The sequence below is a fragment of the Nycticebus coucang genome, chromosome 13 (genome assembly GCF_027406575.1).
Source record: "Nycticebus coucang isolate mNycCou1 chromosome 13, mNycCou1.pri, whole genome shotgun sequence".
NCBI classification, from domain to species: domain Eukaryota; kingdom Metazoa; phylum Chordata; class Mammalia; order Primates; family Lorisidae; genus Nycticebus; species Nycticebus coucang.
This window is the reverse complement of record NC_069792.1, coordinates 43,111,032-43,137,505: the sequence shown is the minus strand read 5'-3', so window position 1 is coordinate 43,137,505 and position 26,474 is coordinate 43,111,032. Positions and strand designations below refer to the sequence as shown.

Here is a 26,474-nt window from a genome sequence, read left to right as displayed (position 1 = left end):
CTGTTGATTCTCTATGTAGGTATGATCTTGAAGACATTACTCTGTCTAGGCTGCCTCTGGGCTCTTCTCAACTTCAGTGTTTTCATACCCTAAAAGCTTTTTCAAAGGCACTGGTGGGTACCAGTACCTCAAGAGACCACAGGAGGAATTCAGGAGGATTTAGATAACAAAAGATGCAGTAAACACAGAAACAGTCAGGCAGGACAACCGAACTGGGCCTGAACCAGATGATTGTCTGATGAGGGAACACTACCAGAAAAAAACATCCAATCCAGGAAGAGGGAGGCTAATAAAAAGAATGATACTTTGGCAGACTTAGATCTAGATGATTCCATATGTCTTATTATTATCACCCAAAGAAAAACAAAATCTTGAAATATGTTGAAAAGGAAAATATGTCTTGGGCTAAAATAAAAGGAAAGAACATACTTAGGTTCAACTTCCTTAACTAGCTTCTTATTCGTAAGAGAAGGGAACAACATACAAGATAGATTCAAAACTTAGATGTTAAAATTTTTAAAGGCAGTTAAAAACTTGGATGAGCTTTTCTGCTATTGTTGCAACTAACATTTCTAAAATCCTAAGATGCTGTTAGACATGGTTTACATATATTAACTAATTTAATCATTCTACTATCCCTTAGAAATGGATACTATTAGGTGTAATATCTCCATTTTACAAGTCAGAAAACCAATGGAAAGAGAAGTGAAGTAATGAGTCTGAGGTCACGCAGAGTGTTGGAGTCTAAGCCCAGATTCAAAACAGGCAACCTGGCTCCAGAGTGCTCGTATTTAATTTTTCACCCTACCTTGGAAGACAATGAGAGTAAGGAGGAGGCAGCAACACATAATCCCTTTTGGTAGAAATTCAAGAAATATCAAAGTTGTGCAGTCTCTTTCTCTGAGAAAGAAGAAATAAGAAAATAGACGAAAATATAGAAATTATTTGAAATGGTTGAGAGGACGCCATTTAGAAACGTTTTAAAATACAGAGAGAAAACCTGTACATATAAATCACTTTCTTGATAGTCCCATTAAAGGTGAAGAAAGGTCTTCTGCTGAGTGAGAAAGGTGGGAGACTAGAAGGACATTAATGGACATTGAAAGGAAATAACCAGCTTCGAAATTTCAGGAATCCAACTTGGAGAAAAGAGCTGACACATATTCTTCCCCTTCAATATGAGGAAATAGCCTCCATGTTTTCAAATATTGTTATATGTGTGGTAAATCAGGTACCTGTGAGAATAAGCAATGGTTTATTACTATATTCTATCCATAAAACAAAAATACTTAGATTTTTTTGAATTGCTGAAAAAGAAATGCATGCATAACTTACCTGTGTTGTAGTCCTCTCATATGGCATAATGCATTCAAATGATTGTAATCAATGTTCTTGGACATTTTCAAGTCTGAAAAAAATTAAAAATATGAGTGATTTTCCATAATCTTATTAACAAAGTATATAAATAGTTTAATTGCAAACATTCATTATACTAAAAGAATTCAGTAACTGTAAAAGTGAAGTATTAACAATCTTTGTTTGATACACAAACAGAATTGAATAGGGTGATTAAAATGAGGAAAGACCTTTTTTTTAGATCTCTAAGTATTCTCCAAACATTCTGTACCAGAATGTTTATTGCAGCCCAATTCATAATTGCTAAGTCATGGAAGAAGCCCAAGTGCCCATCGACCCATGAATGGAGTAGCAAATTGTGGTACAATGTATACCATGGAATATTATGCAGCCTTAAAGAAAGATGGAGACTTTACCTCTTTCATGTTTACATGGATGGAGCTGGAACATACTCTTCTTAGTAAAGTATCTCAAGAATGGAAGAAAAAATCCAATGTACTCAGCCCTATTATGAAGCTAATTTATAGCTTTCATATGAAGACTATAATCCAACTATAGCACAAGAATATGGGGAAAGGGCCAAGGGAGGGGAAGGGAGGGGGGAAGTCAGGGTGGAGAAAGGGTAATGAGTGGGGTCACACCTGTGGTGCATCTTAGAATGGGTACAGGCGAAACCTACTAAATGCAGAATACAAATGTCTACATACAATAACTAAGAAAATGCCATGAAGGCTACATTGAACAGTTTGATGAGAATATTTCAGATTGTATATGAAACCAGCACATTGTACCCCTTGATTGCAGTAATGTACACAGCTATGATTTAACAATAAAAAAATGAATAAACAAAAAAGAAAAGAAAAAGAAGAAAAAAAAAAAAGACATGCCATGTTTCCTGGAATGTAGCACAACTGTGTTTCACTGCAATGTCTCTGGGCCATGTCGTGTATACGTGGGTGGGTACGAATGTGTTAAATTTTGCTTCTTCACCCAGTATAAATAAATTGATTCCTCCCCACCCCCCAAAATGAGGAAAGACCTTAATGTTTTTCATTGAGGTCAGATCTGGTCTGAATTTTATGTTTTTATTTCCATTAAGTAATGAAACTTGTCTATGTCATATAATATCATTTTGCTGAAAGCAAACCTTTCAGAATTTCCATCCAATACTGTTAGAAGGTAAACTAATTCCAGAACTCCAGCTGACAATTCAAAGAGTTTTCTTAATATTTCTCTCCTTTCTCTCTGATTCAATCCTTTCTATGCAGGCTTATTCAATCTTACACCGGCCCCTTTATTTGGCTCCCCCTCTTCAGAGCACCTTCCGGTATCTGGATTCAGTTTGCAATTTCTTCTAAATTTCAAATGTAAATAAATCACAAAGATCCTTTAAGAACAGAAAGACAGTAATTATAGCCAAGAAGCAGACTTATTGTGTTCCTCCTTCAGTGCCAAGATAAGCTGATATCCTTCAAGTGAGATGGAAAAGAAGACAGAGCATATAGTATTATAAGCATCTTTACAGAGATGAGTACTTATATCATAGGCCCTATGCTTACTGAAGAAGAATAAATACTGTTGGAAATGTTGTAAAAAAAAAAACAAAAGGCAGTAAAAAAATACTACCTTATATATATTATCCCAGTCTTTAGTGAAAAGCTGAAAAACTCTGGCTTCATGCACTTCTAAAACTTATTATTTTTTTAATTTTCAGGATTTTTTATTGCCTTTAATTTCTTTTTATTATTAAATCATAGCTGTGTACATTAATGCAATCATGGGGTACCATACACTGGTTTTTTTTTTTAATAATTTACTTATTTATTTCTTTTTTATTGTTAGATAAACCTTGAAAGGTTTCAACAGAGAAATCTGCAGTTATTCTAATATTCTTCCCCTTGTAGCTAATGGTTTTCTTTCTTCTGGCTGCTTTCAGAGTTTTCTCCTTCATATTAACTTTTAGTGACATTGATTATGATGTGTCTGGGGGATGTCTTATTCGGGTTGAGTTGTGCTGCAGTGCTGAGACTGTCTGCTATCTGAATTTCAGAATGTCTTGGCATGTCTGGAATGTTCTCTTTCATAATCTGATGGAGAAGAGATTCTGTGCCTTGTGAAGCCACTTCATCATTTTCGACGATCCCTATAAGACGAATATTAGTTTTCTTTAAATTATCCCAGAGCTCTCTGAGAGAGTGATCTGTTTTTGTCCTCCATTTCTCTTCCTCTTTGAGAGTTTAGGAGAGTTCAAAAGCTTTGTCTTCAATGTCAGAAGTCCTGTCTTCTGCTTGCTCCATTCTGTTACTGAGGGATTCTACTGTGTTTCTCAGATCTTTGATCTGTCTCAATGTGTCAAAATCTTTGGTCATTTGGTCTTTGAATTCGTTGAATTCTTGAGACATCTTTTGGGTTACTGCTTGGAATTCTAGTTTATTTGCTATCCAGATTCTGAATTCGATTTCTGACATCTCAGCTATTTGTGCATGGGATCTTGTGCTGTGTCTGCGTCATTGATCCTTGTGGGAATTGATCTACTCTGATTATTAATATTTCCAGAGTATTTCCATTGATTTCGCCTCATGATTGTTTTTCACCATTGCCTCTGGCCATCCTCAGAGTTGGGGAGGTGTCTCTCCAAGATTAGACCCCAGCAGGATCACTCTATTATTGCTGGATCTTTGTAGGGAGTGACCCTGTGTAGCTCCTCTGGGGCTGCCCCAGCCAGGGAGTTCTGGTTGTGGGAGCAGCTCTGGAGTATGACACACCCAGATCCAGCAATAGGGCAGAGGGTGATACACATGTTTCTGGGAGTGCCTTGCACCCAGTGACTTTGGCACAGAGGGCCCAAGGTTCCAACAGTCCCTGGCCAGGAGAAGGGCTCCGCACAGGGGCAGGGAGGGCTCCAGAGGGCACACAGCTACCAGGGTCCTTGGCCAGACAAGCCAGCTGTTGTAGAGGCAGGGAGGATACAGGAGGGAGGACGGGGTTGCACGGCTTCTGGAGTTCCTGGTCAGGGCTTGCAGAGGCCCGGCGGGCATGGGTCACGGGTCCCAGCACAGCTCTTACCAGGGTGCGGGCATACTCAATGGCATGTCGCGGAGCAGCTCTACTGGAGGTCCGGGTAGGTACTGATGGCGGTCGCCTTGCAGCTCTTATGGAGGTCTGGGCGGGGCCGATCGCGTCTGCACTTTTATATTCTAATCTTGTCCTAGGGAGAATCTTTTCCCATCCAACCTGCAGGATCAACTGAAAAACTCAGCTTTGCCACACTTCTCTCAAATGCAAAACCTTCCCCTTTATTCTTTGACACAAGTGGCATATTCAAAAGACAAAGGCAAATTCATTAATGTACAACCATTTCTGTTTCCAGGGTGTCCCTGTAACTTCCCTACAGATCTCCCAGGACCTGCACATCCCAAGGTGAGAGAAACTGCAGCAGAGATACCTGGGTCCTCCTGGAGATGCCACAGTGAAGAGGCGACAACAGCTTGGCGCACAGAGCAACAGAAAAATCCTCCATACACTGTTTTTATAAACAATTTGACATACTTTCATCACACTGGCTAACATAGCCTTCCTGGCATTTTCTTAGTTATTGTGTTAAGACATTTATATTCTACATTTACTGAGTTTCATATTTACCCTTGTAAGATGCAACATAGGTGTGGTCCCACCAATTACCCTCCCTCCATCTATCCTCCATCCTCCCCTCCCCTCCCTTTCCCCATATTCTTAGGTTATCATTAGGTTATAGCTTTCATGTGAAAGCTATAAATTAGTTTCATTGTAGGGCTGAGTACATTGGATACTTTTTGTTCCTTTGCTAAGAATAATATGTTCCAGCTCCATCCATGTAAACATGAAAGAGGTAAAGTCTCCATCTTTTTTTAAGGCTGTATAATATTCCGTGGTGTACATATACCACAATTTATTAATCCATTCATGGGTTGATGGGTACTTGGACTTCTTCCATGACTTAGTAATTATGAATTGGGCTGTGATAAACATTCTGGTACAAATATCTTTGTTATAAAGTGATTTTTCATCCTCTGGATATATACCTAATAGAGGAATTGAAGGTCTATTTCTATCAAATGGCAGGTCTATTTTTAGATCCCTAAGTGTTCTCCAAACATCTTTCCAAAAGGAATGTATTAGTTTGCATTCCCACCAGCAGTGCAGGAGTGTTCCCTTTTCTCCACATCCAGGCCAACATCTCTGGTCTTGGGATTTTGTGATATGGGCTAATCTTACTAGAGTTAGATGATATCTCAAAGTGGTTTTGATTTGCATTTCTCTGATGATTAAGGCCAATAAGCATTTTTTTCATTTGTCTGTAGGCCGTGTGCCTTCTTCTTCAGAGAAGTTTCTCTTCAAGTCCCTTGTCCATCCACCCTGAAAAGAACAAATGACCCCATCACTTGTTCTTTTCTTGCTAATATATTTGAGTTCTCTGTGGATTCTGGTTATTAAACCTTTGTCAGAGACATAACCTGCAAATATCTTCTCCCGTTCTGAGGGATGTTTGCTTTACTTACTATGTTCTTGGCTTTTTTAGTTTAATCAGGTCTTAGTAATGTATTTTTGGTGTAGCTTCAATTGCCCGGGGGGTCCTCTTCATAAAATATTCTCACAGGCCGATTTCTTCAAGTGTTTTCCCTGCACTTTCTTCTAGTATTTTTATAGTTTCATGTCTTAAATTGAAATCTTTAATCCAGTGAGAGTCTATCTTAGTTAATGGTGAAAGGTGTGGGTCCAGTTTCAGTCTTCTACGGGTCTCCAGCCAGTTCACCCAGCACCATTTGTTAAATAGGAATCTTTTCCCCACTGACTGTTTTTAACTGGCTTGTCAAAGACCAAATGACAGTAAGTAGCTGGGTTCATCTCTTGTTTCTGTATTCTGTTCCAGACATCTACTTCTCTGTTTTTGTGCCAGTACCATGCTGTTTTGATCACTATCCTAAAACTTTTTAAAATTAAAACACATTCTAATTACAAAGAATTAGAATGTGACATGTCCACATTCATCTATTTTAATTTCAGCTTCTTAAATTACAAAATTTAACATTGTATAAACCAAACCGTCTGTGATTTAAAAATTAATCAGAATTAGTGATACTGCTTTCTAAACAGAACATTTTAAGGGAAATTTAAGTAGAAAATGGATTGCTATCCACATAAATCACACCACTTAATAAATTTGAAAACACTCATTACATAAATTAGGCATTTTCTTATCCAAATTACTCAAGTAGGCCTTATAAAATAAAAAATTACTGAATTATACTTTAGCATCATAAGAAATAATTTGTTTAACTGAGCCAATTTATATCTTAGATATATTTAAAAAACATTTTAGTATATGTTTTTTCGTAATATATTTCAATATAAGATCTTATGTAAAATGTTAATTATAGTAAGTTTTTAAATACATGGATTACAAAGGGATTTCTATCCTTCCGTTTAGTCTATTTCCCTAATGTGGATCAAGAATAGTGTCAGTAACAGTCCTGATGAGTGGTGTGGACAAGAAAAATAGATGGGGCCATAGAGGTTTGGAAAAAGGTGAATGTTTGAGAAATTCTGATCAAAAAAGGGGGTTTAAAAAAAGTTAAACATCTTTTATTTTTTCATTAAAGCAGTTTACCAAAAAATGAGAATTACAAAAGAGATTATAAATATAAGAATTGCTAGCAAAAAAATAGAAAAATTAAAATATTTTAATTTAAAAATTTTACCTAAAAATCACCTTGCTTGACAAATGCTATGGCCATTGAGGCCAAGGCTTCATGTTAGGCTTAGAACAGTCAAGTAAACTAAAAAAATAGAATGGGCTGTGTAACACTCGCAGCCAGTAAGAATACTCTAATTGATCAAAATATTTCTTCCTCTATACTCACTTCTGAGACGTATTTAGCACAAGGGTCTTTCTAGGAAGGGTGTTGAACATCATAAGGGATCTTGTCTTTGAAAGCAGTTTTATTGAAAATAAAAAAAAGCCACAGGTTTCTACACGAAATTATAAATTTGTAAAGACCAGATGTGAGTTTTCCTGGTGATCAAATTTAATACAAGGATAAAGCTTAAAGAGGTTCAAAGAGTACAAAGTTTATATTTGTCTTCCCGTCTTGTTTTTCCCTCCTGAATATGTCTTAGCCAGGCAGTGAAAAGAACAGGGTGGTTTAATCCTACAATGGAGTTAAAATCGAGGGTTTTGAGCAGAGTTAAGTTTGAAAGAGTATTAGAAGGTGATCTAAAGGGTAGTTCCATAATTAATCCTAAATTAGAAACCTGTTGTACAATTTAAAAAGAATGACCTTTGCTTATATGAGGCCCTGTGTGTTGTCGAAATGTAAAAACTAAATTCCAATGTTTTACCTGAGTGCTACATTGATGATCATTTGTTTATGTGCATTAATGTTTGTTCGGTGTAGATAAATTTTCATATTTGTGCAATATGGTCAATTAAGTATGCTTGTGGTGGAAATTGAAAGAAATTTTTTGTTAAACGTAACTGAACTATCCCCTGCAAAATGCTGCAATGGAGTAAATAGAACCTTGGAATATTATACATGCACAGCCACTATTTACCAGGTGACCAGGCATATCTGAGTGGCTAGAAGGCAAGAGATGAGGGCATCACCATAGAGAAAATGCCACCAGGACATCACGGAAACATCAGTTTAGGATCCACTGGAAAACAAAGCGCCAAACCGGTTCAAAGTGGCTGCAGCGTACACTTTAATAATTAATCCAGTGACAAATGGAACCGTGCTTAATACAGTTTTCAGAGCACAGAGAAGCAGGTCAGCAATAGCAGCACCAGGAATATTAGCAACAAACTTTTTGTAGTAAGATTAACAGTCCTTATGCTACAATGAGCAGAAGGTGTATTCCAGCACCATACTGAACCAGAAGCTGAATAGGACTAAATAAAGACAAGGAGCCTTCAGAGATTATAAACACAACTAATTGTTTCTATATACTTGGATAAGTGATTTGGTTCTGGGAGAAAGAATATATTTGTAAATAAAACTAAATTTGTGTAATAAGAGGTCACTAAACATACTTATGTTAGTATGTCCATTCCTTTTTCTTCAGCTAATTTGTTGTTATTTTCTAAAATCTCAAAGTTAAAATTCTCCTGCAAATAATATTGGATAAATGTAAGGCACCTGAAAAATGGCAACTAAATAAACCATCAGGAGGCAAAGGAATAGTGCCTAGTGAAGCTCTTATGTAAATGAAAGTTGTGTCACTACAGGAACAACTTCCCAAGTGGGCCTATATCATTCCTGCTCATTGTCTGGTGGGTGAAGATGTTCAGGTAGAGAGAAGAGAAATAAAAAGAGAACATGGGAAAGGAAGGGAGGGAAGAGAAGGGACAGGAAGGGGGAGAGGTTTTACAACAAATTATCAAAATAACTTCCCTTCATATGTAACATTTTTGGAAAATTAGTCTATATCACCTTATTTCCTCAACACAAATTCATTTTTCCATCCACTCTAAGTTACCTTCCACTTTCATTATTTATTGACATTGGTTTCATTAAGATTAACAGAGACCTTGTAGTTTCTAGCCCCATAACTCATTTTCAGTCTTCACCTTACCAGCCCCTGTGTGAAGTTTGACAGTGGTGCAGTTTCTTCTGAGTAGGCTTGTGTGACATTATTTTCTCCTTTCCTGCCTCCTCTTTATTAGACTGCTTTACTGACTCCTATGCTCTTCCCTGAGGTATTGGCTTTGGCCAGGGCTCCTTCTCATTACTTGTATCTCTCCTCTCAATTTAGATTCTCTATGTTCATGACTTTATCTGTACTCATGTCTTCAACTATCACATGTACACTTAAGATTCTAAAATCAAATTCTAGCCCCAGGGTCCCCAAACCCCAGGCTATGGGCTGGTATTGGTCCAGGCTGTGCTGTCTTAGGAACTGGACTGCACAGCAGGAGGTGAGTGGTGGGAGAGGGAGTGAAGCTTCATCTGTATTTGTAGCTGCTCCCCATCACTACATCACCACTTGAGCTCTGCCTCCTGTGAGATCAACAATGGCACTAGATTCTCATAGGAGCCAAACTCTACTGCAAACCGCACATGTGAGGGATCAAGGTTGTGTGCTCCTTATGAGAATCTTATACTTGATGATCTGAGGTGGAGCTGAGGACATAAGCAAACACTTCAGGTGTCACTGTCTTCCATCACCACAGACAAGATAGTCTAGTTGCAGGAAAACATGCTCAGGTCTCCCGCTGATTCTGCATTAAGGTGAGCTGTATAATTATTTTATTAAATATTACAATGTAATAATAATAGAAATTAAGTGCACAATAAATGTAATGTGCTTGAATTATGCTGAAACCATACCCCACACCCAAAGTCTGTGGAAAAATTGTCTTCCATGAAACTGGTCCCTGGTAGCAAAAAATGCTGGAGGCTGCTCCCCTAGCCTGTATCTCTAACACACTCCACACCATTTATGAAAACATCAACCAGGAAAATGAAACTCAAGATAACCAAAGCATGACTCAAAATTTCTCCCTTACTTCCTTTCCATAAAAAAACCTTATCCTTTTATGAAATGTCTGTGTTAAGAAAATCCATATCTGGGTGGCGCTGTGGCTCAGATACGGATTTTTTTTTTTTTTTTTGACAAACAAAATCCACAATATTTAACTTTTTTTCCCCAAAACCAAGACACTGACATTAGGCTGATTTCCCCTTACAATGTTATTTTCTACAATAGAAGCTGGAACACAGATACAAACACAGCCCACGGAACCGGAAGTCGTGGTGGCCAACATTCTGTTACAAAGGAGAAGAATTAAAGAAAAAAAAAATCCCTCCTCCCATCTTCTCAATCATCTCTCTAAAGACTGAGTAGGCAGTCTTCACAGAGATGGTGGAGGCAGATATGGTCAGTTTGTGGGGCTTAGCAGAAAAAAACAATTCTAAAAATATTGTAGACCTGTATTTTCTTTAAATCTCCCAGTAAAAAATTAAACTTAAAAAAAGAAAATTAACCTTTCAAGAAGATTCCAAACTGGCATTGCATAGATCAATTCCTTCCAAAAATATCTCTAAATAATTCTCTCCATCTCTCTATATATAGAATTTGAAGTTCAAGAGGTAAGGGCACCTGGTGGGAATTCACTGAGCTCAGGGGGGTTAATAGTGCTGAAGAAAGGACTCCCTCATAGGGACAAGGCCAAGACTCTGGGCCTCTGGCTCCAGTCAGCATCAGTTTGGTTTGTGGTCAAATTCTCAGGTGGCCCAATTACCCTACCCAGGGCCTGGTGTGGGAAGAAGTGGCAGACTCTGTTTCATTCTGGGGCAACTGTCAAACCCAGACCTTGATGGGGATAGGGCTGAGACTCCCAGTTTGGAGAGATCTCCCCAACAGCACCAAAGCTGTTGAATCATACTCCAAATCTACCCTGAACGAACCTCACCACTGGGGTGGGCGAGATGACACCAACAGAAGGGAAGGACAGCATTCTTCCACCTTCAGGGGCCAATTCATCATCTGGAGACTGTGTGGCCAGTTTCCTTTTAAAGTGCCAGTATCTTTGTGGGGCAGAAAGAACCCAAAGGTGGCAGGTTCAACCCGGCCCCGGCCAAACTGCAACAAAAAAATAGCCAGGCGTTGTGGTGGCTGCCTATAGTCCCAGCTACTCGGGAGGCTGAGGCAAGAGAATCACCTAAGCCCAAGAGCTGGAGATTGCTGTGAGCTGTGACACCACAGCACTCTACCAAGGGCAACAAAGTAAGACTCTGTCTCTGCAAAAAGAAAGAAAGAGAGAAAGAAAGAGAGAGAGAGAGAGAGAGAAGAAAGAAAGAAAGAAAGAAAGAAAGAAAGAAAGAAAGAAAGAAAGAAAGAAGGAAAGAAAGAAAGAAAGAAAGAAAGAAAGAAAGAAAGAAAGAAAGAAAGAAAGAAAGAAAGAAAGAAAGAAAGAAAGAAAGAAAGAAAGAAAGAAAGAAAGAAAGAAAGAAAGAAAGAAAGAAAGAAAAGAAAGAAAATCCATATCACTTATAATAACTCTATCACCAATCTTGAGATCTTATTCTACACTTTCCTCTTCGGGACAAAAACAGTACGAAGACCAGTTCAACCTCTTTTGAAACACATCCTACCTATCTTCCAAATACAGTTGTTCCTTGATATCCAGGGGGGGACTGGTTCCAGGACACCCCCCTTCCACTCTCCATGCCAAAATCCATAGGTGTTCAATGGCATAGCATATTCATACAACCTGCTCACACCTGCTCATATGTTTTAAATCTTCTCTAGATTACTTGAATTTCTAAGATAAATGCTATGCAAATAGTTGTTATACTGCACTTTTATTTATATTATTTTTATTTCGGCATTACTATTTTTTCAAATATTTTCAATCTCCAGTATGTTGAATCTGCATGCAGAACACTTGGATACGGAGGGCTGACTGTATGTCCTCTCCACTCCTAATGACAATCAGAGTCAACAGAGCTGTGTCGTGTGCCCACTCTGAAGGAGCACCATGCATATCATGTGACATATCAGTATCATGTTTCACATGCTCTTTGAGTTTCACCTGTACTATTGCAATAATCTCCTAACTAAAGGATAAGGTGAAAATCATTAAACTTATCAAATAAAAACTAAGTAATATGTATCAGAATAAGAGTTATGCCAGGAAATAGACAAAATATTATAATGCTTCAATAATTATAACAGTTTAACATTGATGTATGAGATGAGATAAATGGAAAAAGTAAACAACAGTTTCCAAAAATAGATCAAGAATGGATATGAAAATTTAGCATGTAATAAAAACTGGCATTTCAAATTAGTAGGGAAAAGATAGACGACACAACATATGGTGTTAAAACACTTGATTGGTCATTTGGAAAAATATTAAGTTGCAGTTTTACTTCACTATTTTAAATCAAAATAAAATCTAGATGCATCAGATGTTTAATGAGTTTGATTTTAAAAACCAAACTATACAAACACTGAGGAAATCATGGGGGAAATTATTTTAAAATATTAGTATGGGGAATGACTTCCAAAGCAAGATTAATAAACAGAGGACATAAAAGCTACACATTTTAAAATCTTCGGCACAAAGTCACAATGACAAAAATGTATACTGAGAAAAGAATTTGTAAAATACATGGCAAAAAGCTAATTTCTTTTGCATACAAAGAGTCTTATCAAATAAGCAGAAAAATAAACTTCCATAAAAGGTCAGGCTGTTTACATAAATACAAGTGAAAACAAATTAATAAAAAGATTCTAAATCTTGCTTTTAAAAAAATGAGAAAAAATAGAAAGAAAAACTATTATCAGCTACTTTTTTGGAAAAATTTTACATTATAATACACAATAACAAAAATGTTTATTTGAAATAGCTACTTGCATATATTGGTGGTGGGACTAGAAATTAGTTCAACCATTTGGCGAACAATTTATCAATATTTATCAAAACTTAAAATGTAAATATCCTTTGGCCTTCCAAGTCTATTGATATACTGGCTTACCACCACACACAAAAAAGTATAGACAAAATGTTTATTGGATTTTAACAGCAAAACTAACTAGAAACAAAGTCTCATTATATGAGTCAGGATCCAGTATTCAGAAGATAGAAACCAAACCAATTACTTTAATGGAGAAAACTGATACAACGAACCATTGGCTAGGTATTAAAGAACTGAAACAACAAAAAGGACATAGCAGGTATCACCCAGGAAACAGCTACCAGCATTATTTTTGCTGATGGAACAAAGGGAAGAAGTTGAGCTACTGTAACTCTAAGTATGGACTAATTGCCCATCAACCTGGGAGTAACCTGTGAGGATACGGCACCAGCAGGTGGCGCTGGGCTTCTGCAGGACTGTAAGGAGGCTACTTCTGGCAATGTTGAAAAACTAAATGGAACCGATTGGTGCTGCTAGAACAAAACTCCACTATTTCGATGAAAAAGACAACTTGCTGGGGAGACACAAGGAGAAGAAGAACAGGAAAAGAAAATTAAAAAAAAAAGTTTCTTTAATTTTCTTCTTGCCTTCCAGTCTCTAACAACAGTATTAATAGATCCTAAGAGGAAGCCAGCAGCCTTTAGGGGCCAAAAGCAGTGCAGGGACTTTCATTTTCAGAGTCCCAGGCCTACCATCACAAAGGAGAATATATAGAATATAGAATGTAGGGCGGAAAATGACAGACAATAACGTAACATGTCACATTATGGGATTTTGGTATATTCAAACAATGAAATAGAGCCACTGAAATGAAAAAGAAACATATGTATGTGTTGACATGAAAAGAACTTCATAGTAAACAATGTATTTAAGTGAATAATGACATTATAAAATAAGGTAATAAATTCTCTAACAAAAAATTTATTCTATATTCATGAATTAGAAGAATTAATATTATTAAAATACCCATACTACCCAAAACAATCCACAGACTGAATAGAATTCCTATTGAAATTACAGCAAACTGTGGTATATGTATACCATGGAATACTACTCAGCCATTAAAAAAGATGGAGTCTTTACAGCTTTTACATTTACCTAGATGGAGTTGAAATACATTCTTCTTAGTAAAGTATCAAAAGAATGGAAAAATAAATATCCAATGTACTCCATACTAATATGAAATCAACATATAAACAATTACATGCTTATAAGAACAATAAAACACTAATATAGTCCAGTTTGGGGGTAGGGAGAAGCAAGAGAGAGGGAGGATGACATTTGGCAGAAGGAGGGAGGGCATGAGGCGATATCTCACTTACTGGGCATTGTGAGGGTGTATAACACGCCCCTTGTGTGAAGGGCTCTTCTACAAATGGAACTCTACCCTGGAAGTGAGAACAATGTAACCTAAAAATCATATCTTCACATTAATTTGATTTAATTTAAAAAAATATTAAATAAAATATGTTAAAAAAGAAATTATAATATAATATTTCACAGCAATAAAAAATTTTAACATTCATGTGGAACCACAGGAGATCCCAAATAACCAAAGCAGTTGTGAGCAAAAAGAACTAAGCTATGGGCATCACGTTCTCTGATTTCAATATATATTGTAAAGCTATTGTAATCAAAACCATATGTACTATCATAAAAAAAGAAACATCAGCCAATGGAACAGAATAGAAAACCAGCAAAAATTCTATCCATATATAACCAATTTGTTTTTGACAAAGGTGCAAAGAACACAGTATGGGGAAAGGACAGTCGGTTCAATAAATAGTGTTGAGAAAACTGAATATCCACACAGAGGAAAAATATTGGAGCCTTATCTCACACTATGTTCAAAAATCAACTCAAGATAAATTAAAAACTTAAACATAAGCCCCCAAATCTTCATGACATTGGTCTGAGCAATGCTTTTTGGGTGTCACCCTAAAAGTACAGAAAACAAAAGCAAAAATAGACATAGTAGATTGCACAAACCACAAAGCTCTTACACAGCAAAGGAAATAATTAACAAAATGAAGAGAAGACCCACATAATGGAAGAAAATATTCGTAAACCCCAAATGTATAAGGATTCAAACAACTCAATAACAAAAAACAAATAGTCCAATTAAAATTTGGTGGATGGGGCCGAGATGGTGGGTTACAAGAAGCCTGCACATGCTCCTCTCGTGGAGAGGATCATAAGTGCTAAATAGATGAATATTCAGATTGATCATCTAAGAGTGAATATTGAGAATCTACAGACAGACGTGGAAGGTACCAAAAAAAGGAGGAGAGGGAAGTGGGTCAACCCACTCAACAGAATCAGAAGTACTCAGGGAAGCCGTGCATGGATGGAAAAAGGACAGTGGAGATAACGCCACACATCCCCACAGACAGTGCAGTCTGGACTGAAACAGGGAGCTGCCTGGAGAATGTATAGCAACATTGCACTAGAGAGAAGCCACAGTGTGGTCTCCCTCATAATAATTATATCACTGGCTTATAAACCCTGGGCACTGCAGCTCTGGCCATTCTGAGGTTTCAGCCCCAGTGCTTTGTGTCTACCTGGGGCAGCTCAGTTGCTGCCATATATGTGATGGGTAGCTTAATGCTGAAGAATGAAACTGGACCCCTATCTGTCACCACATATAAAATTTCCCTCAAGATGAATTAAAGACTTAAGTGTAAGACCTGATACCATAAAAATTCTAACACACATTGGAAAAGCTCTTCTGGACATTGGCCTAGTCAAAGAATTTATGACTAAGACCCCAAAATCAAACACAGCAACAAAAATACTGAATCAATGGAACTTCATTAAACTAAAAACTAAACTAAAAAGTTTCTTCAGAGAAAAAGAAGTAATCAATAAATAGACAACCTACAGAATGGCAGAAAATATTTGCAAACCATAAATTTTACAAAGGACTAATATGTAGAATCTACGAAGAACTCAAACAAATCAGCAAGGAAAAGAAATCAAAAAGGGGGAGAAAGTCATAAACAGATTTTTTTCAAAATAAGGCAAACGAATGCCCACAAACATATAAAATTGTGCTCAATATCACTAATCATTAGGGAAACTCAAATTAAAACTTTAGCCTTGTTGGGACAGAAAAAGTCAAAAAACAACAGATATTGCCATAGATGCAGTGAAAAGAGAATGCTTACATGATGGTGGGGATGCAAATTAGTGTAATGTCTAGGGAAAACAACCTGAAGATTCCTCGAACAACTAAAAGTAGACTTATCATTTGATCCAGCAATGCCACTAGTGGGTATCTACCCAGAGGGGAAAAAAGTAGTTTTTTTAAAAAAGACACCTACTCTTGAATGTTAAGTGCAGTACAATTCACAATTGCAAAGATATGGAATCAACCTAAGTGCCCAATGATTGATGAGTGGATAAAGAAAATGTGGGGGAGGGGTGTCTGTTTGTGTGTGTGTATACACAACCATGAAGTACAACTCACCTATAGAAAAAAGAATGAAATAATGTTTTTTTGTAGTGACTTGGATGGAACAAGAGACCATTATCCTGAGTATCTCAGAAACAAACAAAAAAACGAATACTACATGCTCTCATTTTTAAGTGGGAGGTAGATGAGGTTATATATGGTCAGAAAATAGTAAGTAGACCTTGAAAACTGAGAAGAGGGGAGGGTGGGAAGGTTGTAAGGAATAAAAATTTACCTATCAGGCACAATGTATACTATTCTGATAATGGGTACACTAAAAGTTCTCCCACTTCAGCATGATATAATTCATCCCATAACAAAAATCACTTGTACCCCCTAAATTCACCAAAATTTAGAAAAAAATTGGAAAAAGACCTGAACAGGTATTTCTCAAAGACAGACATATGAATGGACAAGAGTTAGATGAAAATGTGTTCAATGTCTCTAATCGTCAATTAAACCCACAGTGAGATATTACTGCACACCTGTTAAAATAGTTGTCATCAAAAAGACTAAAGACCACAAATGTTAGAGAGGATGAAGAGACAAATAAACCCTGATACAGTTGGGAGAAGTATAAATACAGTCATTCTGGAATACGTTAAGAGATGTTCTTCAAAATATTAAAAATAGAATTATCATCTGATTCAGGAATCCTAAATCTGGGTAAATATCCAAAGGGTGTAAAGTCATTGCCTCTAAGAGATGTTTGCCCTCTCACATTCATTGCAGCATTATTCACAATAACCACGATGTGGAAACAAGCTAAATGTCCATCAATGCATGAAAGAATAAAGAAAAAGTGGTATGTACACTCTGTGAAATACCATACACTTTGAAAAGGTACAGAATTCTGTTACTTGCAACATGGGTGAGCCAGGACATTTTCATTGAGCGAAATAAGCCAGGCATGGAAAGACAAATGCTGCATGATCTTACTCACATGTGGGAGCCAGAAAAGCCTAACTCACTGAAGCAGAAAACAGAAGGTTGGCTCCAGGGCTGGGGGAGGTCTGGAAGGGGAAGAAAGGAGAAGTGTCGGTCAAAGAGGACAAAGTTTCAGTCAGACAGGAACAATAAGATTTAAAGATCTATTGTGCAATATGGTGACTACAGTTAATAATAATGTATATTTTAAAATGGCTAAACAAGTAGATTTTTGAAGCTTTTGCTACCAAAAGAGGATGGATATGTGAGGTGATATATGTGTGTTAATTAGCTTGATTTACTCCACTACAGTGTACACATAAATCAAATTTTAAAATTACAAAAGAACTGTGATACATATATTCTTATACATACAAATGAATATGCTTGGAAAATTTCAAGAAAAGATTTTTTCCTGGTGGTTACTTTTGAGGATAAGATTGAGTCTATGGGGTGGCACCTGTGGCTCAAAGGAGTAGGACGCCGGCCCCATATGTCAGAGTTGGTGGGTTTGAACCCAGCCCCAGTCAAAAACTGCAAAAAAAAAAAAAAAAGATTGAGTCTATGGAGTCGATGGGTGAGGAGGAAGTCTCAACCTTTGAATATTTTCTTCGTTGATGAATATTTACACAGTAAATTTTTTTTAAGTCCTATCCACCGAAATTCTTATAAATTGTATGAGGTATGTTCATTCTTCATTTCATTTGCATGCCGGGTATTAGGGATACAAAGACACATGAAGGATAGCCACTTATTTCAAGACATTCATCTAATAAGAATCACAGTCCAAAGGCACATGTACATAGGTCTCTAAGGTTAGATTAAAAGTAATTAGAATAATTGAAGAAAAACAGGAAAAAGTCTAAGGAAGTTCAGAGATTACTTTGTATTGGGAGAGGCCAGGAGAGACTGAGACTTCATGGAGATTAAAGTAGTTGATGAAAACTTTAAAGAACTTAAATGATAGGACCAATAGAGGACAATAGACAGAATTCCCAAAGGCAAGAAATAGGAGCTAAGGCATGAGAGTATGGTGAAGATTATGATGATGCAATTCAAGAAATAACTTTCTCCTCCATGAGAATACTCCAGCTCTATTCCTCACAACCAGATTAAGGCAGAGAGTTAACTGTGTTGCTAGGCAACATTGCTTATGATAGTGATCCCTTTGATTGATGAATTCCATCTGAAGTAGGAAGAATTATGGATGATCTACAAATGCCTGATGGGTAGCCATTCAAACAGATTTCTTTGAGTACCTTGACTCTTGTAACTCAGAGGTTCCCTGCAGGAAAGCTGGAAGCAGTTCCCATGGAGTTTTTATAAGAGATACTAGCTTATGATTGTTTTAAACCAGGGCAGTTTACCACCTGCCCTATGTGACTTTCTTTACCTTTGAACCTGAGCTACCTTCTGAGTGGCCAAAAAGGGCTATGTCGGCTTCTGCCTAGGCAGGTGAGGACTCCTTCCACAGCAGTGCTACCCCTGACACTGCTCTTCCAGAAGGACGTATTTATAGCCAAGCAAGTGTGGCCATCTGAAAGTTTAATTAAACCTAGAAAGCTCTCCTGTACCCCAGATCAGTATTGGCAGATGGTTTTAAGGAATGCTAATGAAAGCATTTTAGCTACAGTGGAGATTATATCAATCGAACTATAAGAACTAGAATGCAAGAGACAGATTTTAACCTAATCATGAAAGATTTAAACCCCATATCGTGGTTAATAGGTTGTAATCTAAGCTTTGGACTTTGATTGCTTTAAAGTAGAGACTTGATTTGATTCATTTTTTCGAATCATCCTATCAGACAAGTAATACAATTCATAATATATGTTGGAAGGAAGACCAGAGAGTGGTTTAGTGAAAGGTGATATAGGACCAACCTAGATGGCTGAAGAATTGATAACAGTACATAGTACTAGTAAGTACTGTTAAGAGAGGACCAATTTCTCAAAGGCTGAGGACACAGCAGTAGCCTAAGACTCAGGGGAGACCCAGCCTGACATCTACTGGAGAGATGTTTTACAATGGATTGCAAGTCACCTCCTTGTTTTCCCATTTCCTGCCTGAATCCCCAGGCATTATTAAATTCAAGTTTAAGTTCCCATAATTTCTAAAGGTCACTCAAGATGGTCTGACAAAAAATACAAGTGCATTAAGACAATTATAAGGGTGGTAAGAAAAAAGAAGAAATGTTTGGCTTTTTTAAAAAACACAACATTCACTTTTCTCCTTGGGACTAAAAAAGAAAAGTGATTTAAGCACTGAAAAAAAAAGTTGAGAAAATAAAATTCCAGTACATCTTTTCCTAAATTATATGACGCATTTTCCATTGGGACTATTACTGGTTATGCAAACACAGAAATACACACAAACAGTCAACCATTTCTTCACCTTTTATTCTTTCTTGGAATTTCCATTCTCTTTTTTTTACTTCTCTCTTTTTTAAAAAATTTTATTTCTTTATACATTATACTGTCTGCATCCCTGTTTTTCTCCTCCACTGATTAACAAGCCTCTCTTTTTCTTACCTGCACTCCTAGGAATTGAATGGTTTAAAACACTAAAATGGTGCAATATTCACTTTTCCAAATAAATGCATATTTTGAAACTCCTATAATCTTTGGTTATTAAAGAACTAAAAACTTCTCCAAGTACAGAAAATTCCCTTGAAGTCTTAGGCATGATGACACAGTCTTTTCAGGATTTCAGGAAATATACACCATAAAATGAAAAGAAGCAAGGTGGTACTTAAGAGTACCCTAAGAGTACCATTTTCTTTCTACATTCCTTGAAGTGTATCTGGTCTTTTCTTGAATACTTTTTTCCTCCTATATCTAAATATGTTGGACATGTAAAATGTACTACAAATATCTGTGAACTTAAAACACTTTTAGTACTGGAAAAGCACAGAAATTCTCTCAAATCAACCAGTAGTCAAAATGTAAAGCATATTTTAAAACTCATTCTTTCTCAGAAGACTACGCCTAATAAGCATGAATGAAAGAGAGGTGCAGCGTATTAACCCGGGCACAGGTAGCTAAGTGGGCCATATTCCTAATCATAAGCCAGTGCTGAAGGTCAGCTTCCTGCCTTTCATGAACAATTAAAAAAAAAAAAAAAAAAGACATTTCTTCTTTCTGTCTTTAGAAAATCAACTTATAGTAATAACAGGCCATGTCTGTATAGACTAGATGCTATTTGTATTTCTATGGGTGGTAAACCCGTATACTTGGCTAACTGTGAGGTTTCTCAAAAATAATCCTCATCTGAAATAAAAAGTGGCACAACTCTTTTGCTTCTGAGAACACTCGACTCTTCCCTGGAGTATGCAAGCCCTATAATAAAAAATCCCGAGGAACAAGTCAAAAGGACCATAAAAGGAGACTTGAAATGTTCAAAGGAAACAAACAAACAAACAAACAAAACCAGTAAGCACTAAATAAGCTTGAGAAGCTTAACAACTTGAAGTGTCTGAGTCTGAATTTCAGAATCAACAAGACAGCTATGGCGGAGTGTTTACAAAGATGTGACATGTTGCTCCCTTAAATCAAGAGCATTTAAGTAGCCCAATGGGCAAGGGATTTCAGAGTAGGGGAAACTGGGGGGCTACTGGTTTTGTTGTTGTTCTGACAGAGTTTATTCACATGGATGATACCATTAGGAGCCTCTACCACTTGACAACCATATGAACCTTATATAAAACCTTAGCCTCATTATCCTTCAGTGTAAAATGCAGCTTGTATTAGTTTTCTGTTGCTGCTGTAAAAAAAATTACCACAATCTTAGAGACTTAAAACAGCAAAAATGTATTATACAGTTCTGGAAATTAGAAGTCTGAAACTGGCTTCACTGGGCGAAAATCAAGTTGTTGGCAGAACTGAATTCCTTCCAGACTCCCTACAGGAGAGTCCATTTCTTCACCTCTTTCAGCTCCTGGAGACTGAGTGTCCATATTCCTCGGCTGGTGTCCCTCTTTCATCTTCAAAGCCAGAAACAACCAATCGAGTCTTTCTCACATCTCATCATTTTCACTCACTCTTCTGCTCCTTCTTTCACTGATAAAGACCCTTAGGATAAAAGATGGGCACCTGGGCATACTCCCCCCATCTCCAGATCAGCCGTAATTCCATCTGTAGCCTCCATTCCCTCTTGGCATGGAGCAAAACATATTCATTCTGAGAGTTAGGACATAAGACATCACAGGGGGCCATCATTTTGTCTACCACAGGCATAAGGTTCTTATGAGAAATACATAACAATTTAATATGAAAAATGTTTATACACTGACCATAGAAAGCACTCAATAATGTTATGCACATATAATTACTTTTAGAGAAAGTAGATGAGTCACTAAGTCTAATTGAACTAATCATATCCAAAGTAAATCTAAATCCAAAGTACATAGTAATGGCTGGTTTTTAGGCCCTTAAGCAGGCATTCCTATTTCGAATGATTCCCATTTATGTTACCTTTGTAATTCACTTGCAATCATTTTATAGGTTGAACACCTGCCACACAAAGGCTTTCATGATATCATTGTTTCCACAGTGAGAGTTTGCTAAGAGAAATTGTTGACTCGCTAGAGTTAGCACAAAGACACAGTTATTAAGCAAGCGGGACACGTCTCCAAAGAGAAATCACAGACATAGAACATCAAGTAGGAATGTCTAAAGGGAACATTGGGAGCTCCACTGCTTTCCATTATGCTCTATTCAGTTCTGAGATATAAATTGCTGCTGATTTTTCATCTTTTAATCACTTCACAGAAGTTAAGTGTCCTTGGGAGGCACTACAGAAGGTAGCATATATCTCATCTCATTGATTCTAAATTAATTTGATCTTTTACTACCAGCTACTGAGTTTCCTGAGCTGCTAAAAATAAAAAAAAAAAACAAAAAAAGAAATTATCTTACAGGAATTTTTTTTTTTTTACAAATAAAACCCAAATAATAGAATCTATAGATTTTAATGAAATTACATTCAATACTTATTTCCACTCATATAGAAATATAAAACTTTGACCACATTTAAGACTTTCCCAACGTAACCAAAAACATGCATAGTATTATATTAATGTAAAGTAGACATTAATTTAGTTTAACGTAAGGTCTTTGTCTAACACTAGTCAAGATATAGCCTTTCAAAGGGTATCACCTATTGCCTGTGCTACCTTTTTCCCTGGAGACTATGAGTATTTTTTTTTTTTTTTTTGAGACAGTCCTACTTTCAGCCTTGGTAGAGTGTGGTGTCATCATAGCTCACAGCAACTTCAAACTCTTGAGCTCAAGAGATTCTCTTGCTTCAGCCTCCCAAGTAGCTGGGCCTACAGGTGCCCACCATAATGCCCGGCTATTTTTAAAAATGAGGCCTCGCTCTGGCATAGGCTGGTCTCGGACTTGTGAGCTCAGGCAATCCACCCACCTCGGCCTCCCAGAGAGTTAACTCACAGGAAGATGAAAGGATGGTTAAGTTGGATTTCTCAAATCTACTGTAAATCTACCCAAATAAATAACAAAATAATAAGAGCTAATACCTCATTGAAGTTTAAAAGTGTCACAAGTATTACCTTTGTTATCTAATTTTTTTAAATCTCAACTGACACTGGAACTCATACATGTTGCTAGTCAGTATTTTGTATACAAATAATGTAACAGATCTATGAATTTGATGGTTACAAGCACAGTCTGGAGAAAATGTTCTGGGTTTAGACTATGTAAAATAAGATAGCACTGACAATTATATAGATTATACAATATTAAATTCTAAGCTTATAATTCCTGATATTGTAAGTCAAAAGCTGGGAAAAAATTAAATGAAACAGGAATAAATTTTAAAGTCAGAAAAATGGGAATTACCTTTTGTTTCCTTATAAATTTGAAATGCAAATTCTCCTAGTAAAAATCAAGTATTAATTATCCCATTAAAGGAAGACAGGCTCTAATTAGGGTCTAGAAGATCTGCCAGAAATGAAGGACCTGATATCTGGCGGCCATGTAGCTTCTCTGAGCCTTTGTCTTCACTCCTTTTAAAAATATTACATGTATTTGAATCTCTACGAGTTCATAAACATCTTCATTACACAAAGGAAAGATATTTGAGACCTACAGAATTAAAATGAGTTCAAATGGACAAAGCAGGATTTACACATCTATGTTCTTCCCATTCCAAACACTGTCCATGAGATTCCCAATATTCCTACCAATCCTGAAGGGCCCTGCATTTTGTGTCTGGGGTAAGTACCATTGAAAACAGTGACAGTGAAAACAGTTACAGATGAATGAGGCCCTCAGAGCCTTCCCTACTCACTTGGTATGTTGCGAGGTAGAGGAAGAGGCACATTGTTAATAGCTATCATATGAGACAAAATAGCTGCTGGAAGAGAATTTGTAGACATCTTGATGGCTCAAAGGCAGCTTAATCAGAGGCTATAGAAAAGTCAGTAATTGCACTTCTCCTTGAGGTCATAAATCAGAAATTTCAAGGTAGTCTTTGATAGGCTAAGTCCTATGGAATCTTGTTGTTCACAGAACTTATCCATTGTTTGGGTAGCATTTCCAAGAGTGATATTCAGACCAGGAAGAATTAGGCTGTATCCTACCTAGTACAGGGGATATGTGAAGAAAGGAGGAAATAGTAGTACACTAAGTGACAGAGAAGAATCAACTGCACTCAGAAGACTAGGTTAGATGAAAAAATTCACTTTATTGGTCTTCCATAGCTCTGAGTTCTTTTCCTATCTACCAAAAGGTCTGGGTCTCACAGACCCTTTTTGTAGCAGCTACAAGAGTAGAATATTTATACTGCTTTCCATGGTTACACACCTAGGATAAAGCATGCCTTCTAATTATCATACACCAATAGACTCACCTCTTCTTACATGTAACTATATTCTGCCAAAGTGTAGTATATATTTTTGGTTCTTTTCTGTTGCTTCACAGTAATTAAGCCTTGTTACAAAGGCTAGGGTTTAGAATCCTAATTAGTGTATCTTCTTTTAAGGACTTTAAAAATATTTTCCTGATGTCATGACCGAAAAACGTTATATACAAAAGAAATGAGACTGACACATGAGCTGGACAAGTACAGTGTTAACCATTTATTGACCATCTAGAAAACATTAAAAACTGGAACGGAAAATATTATATTACAAAAATAACAAATTTTTCTTGCAACCGTTCCTGTTAGATTATATCTACACAATAAACTTACTACGGCATAACTTTCCTCTCCCCAGTTTTACTAACTCTGGACTCACTGTTGACTGATTTCTCATCAGTGTGTTCCATCTTGTCTTGTTCCATAGTAGCCAGCTACCATCACCCGCCCGGCCCCGCTGCAGAGTGGGACTTTCCTCTTCCAACTATCCCTCTTTGGTGATCCCTACTGCCTTTATTACAGATCCATTCTCTTCTCATTCTCACATTTAAGATTAAAAGAAACAAGGATCTGCCTTTTTCATGGGTGTTAAGCAGATGGAGCTATGAAATGTTGGATTTTTTTTCTGACAAGCACTTTCAATCAAACAAATGTAAAAAAGAATGTTTTTCTAAGAACCTAAGTTCATACTTATCAATTTTTTCTAATCCTAATTTCATCAGCTCTTTTATATACTTTTTTAGCTATTTTCCCTTCTTTTCTATATTTTCACCTTATCTTTTCTCTAGTATGTATTTCATATATAATAAAACTTACACATTGAAAGTTGCATAATATCTTAGTATTTTCACATCAAAGTGGACCTTACTTAGAAACAATTTGAAAAAAAAAAAGAAAATATGAGAAGTGACAATGCAAGTAAACAAGAACATTAAGGAGGAAATATCAAATAAGTAACTAAATAGCTTACTTAATTTTTCCAAGTATATATAATATCATTTTGTGTGAGCACCTGCTAGTATCCGCTGGTATATATGCAGAGAAAATCCATCAAGTCACAAATTCAGCTCTCCCAAATGTTTTGGATTAGTCCTGCCAATGTATTATAAATCCTTTTAAAAATCATTCCAAGGACAATAACATAATTACGTGATTTTTCTTTGAGAGACATGTATTAAATTGTTTAATTGTTAATGACTGAATATTACTCATAAGTCTAATTGTTTCTCAGTTATTTATTTGTCAAATATTCTTGAGATGGTCACTTAATCTGCCTTGACCTCAGTGTCCTTATGTATATAATAGTGGAACTATAATGACTCTTACATATGTCATGAAGATTAAATAATAAAATGGAAGTTCTAAAATAGTACCTAAATTTAGTAATCAATTTTAATTTTTATTAGTAATAATATTATTATTGCTGAAGTAAACTTCAAGAAATTCATATGGATTAAATACTTTTGAATATTTTTAATATTTTTAAATGTACATTTCCTATGGTTTCATCTATTCATGCTACACCATCAGTAGTAGTATATTACAGGTTTATTGTTCAAGGTATACCTTAAGTATTCATCCTATATCACAAAAACCAATAATGATAATAAAATTTATCATGATAATTTTCTATACATTACTAACACTTATGAATAAATTACTTCCAAGAAGGAATATTGCTTCAATTAAAATTAATGTAATTCCCTTAGCTATACGGGTTTTTTCTGGTTCCATCGAAGTATGATGTTAGTATTTTAATGGGGACTACATTGAATCTGTAGATTGCTTTGGAAACAAAGCTGGAGGCAACAACCTACCAGACTTTAGGCTATATTACAGGTCCACAGTGACTGAAACAATATGGTATTGGCACAAAAATAGAGACAAAGATATTTGGAACCAAATAGAAAACCAAGAGATGAAACTGGTCTCCTATAGCCATTTGATCTTTGATAAACCAAACAAAAGCATAAACTGGGGCAGGGGGGTGGGGGGAAGAATCCCTATTTAATAAATGTACTGGGAGAACTAGATAAACACATGTAAAGGCCTGAAAATGGACTCACACCTTTCACCACTTACAAAAATTTACTCAAAATGGATAAAAGATTTAAATCTAAGGCATAAAACAATAAAAATTCTAGAAGAATGCAGGAAAAACTCTTGAAGATGTCAGCCTAGGGAAAGATTTTATGAAGAAGACTTCAGTAGCATTTGTGACAACAAAAATAAACAAATGGGACTTAACTAAACTGAAAAGCTTCGCACCGTTAAGGACACAACAATCAAAGCAAATAGACAACCTTCAGAATGGGAAAATATATTCACGTGTTACAAGTCTGACAAAGGTTTGATAACTAGTATCTATAGAAAACTCAAATTAATCAACAAAAAAA

The 26,474-nt window shown here is 36.4% G+C and overlaps 1 protein-coding gene across 1 annotated transcript in view; it reads right to left on the bottom strand.

Moving 5' to 3' along the window:
• Nucleotides 1–23,596, bottom strand: part of CNBD1 (cyclic nucleotide binding domain containing 1) — a 412,528-nt gene extending 388,932 nt beyond the window's left edge. The window contains exons 1-2 of the mRNA XM_053558669.1: nucleotides 23,509–23,596; nucleotides 1,336–1,408 (exon numbers count right to left, since the gene is read on the bottom strand). Of these exons, the coding sequence (XP_053414644.1) occupies nucleotides 1,336–1,408; nucleotides 23,509–23,596 (161 nt within the window). The remainder of the gene's footprint in view (nucleotides 1–1,335; nucleotides 1,409–23,508) is intronic.
• Between the last annotated feature and the right edge of the window lie 2,878 nt (nucleotides 23,597–26,474).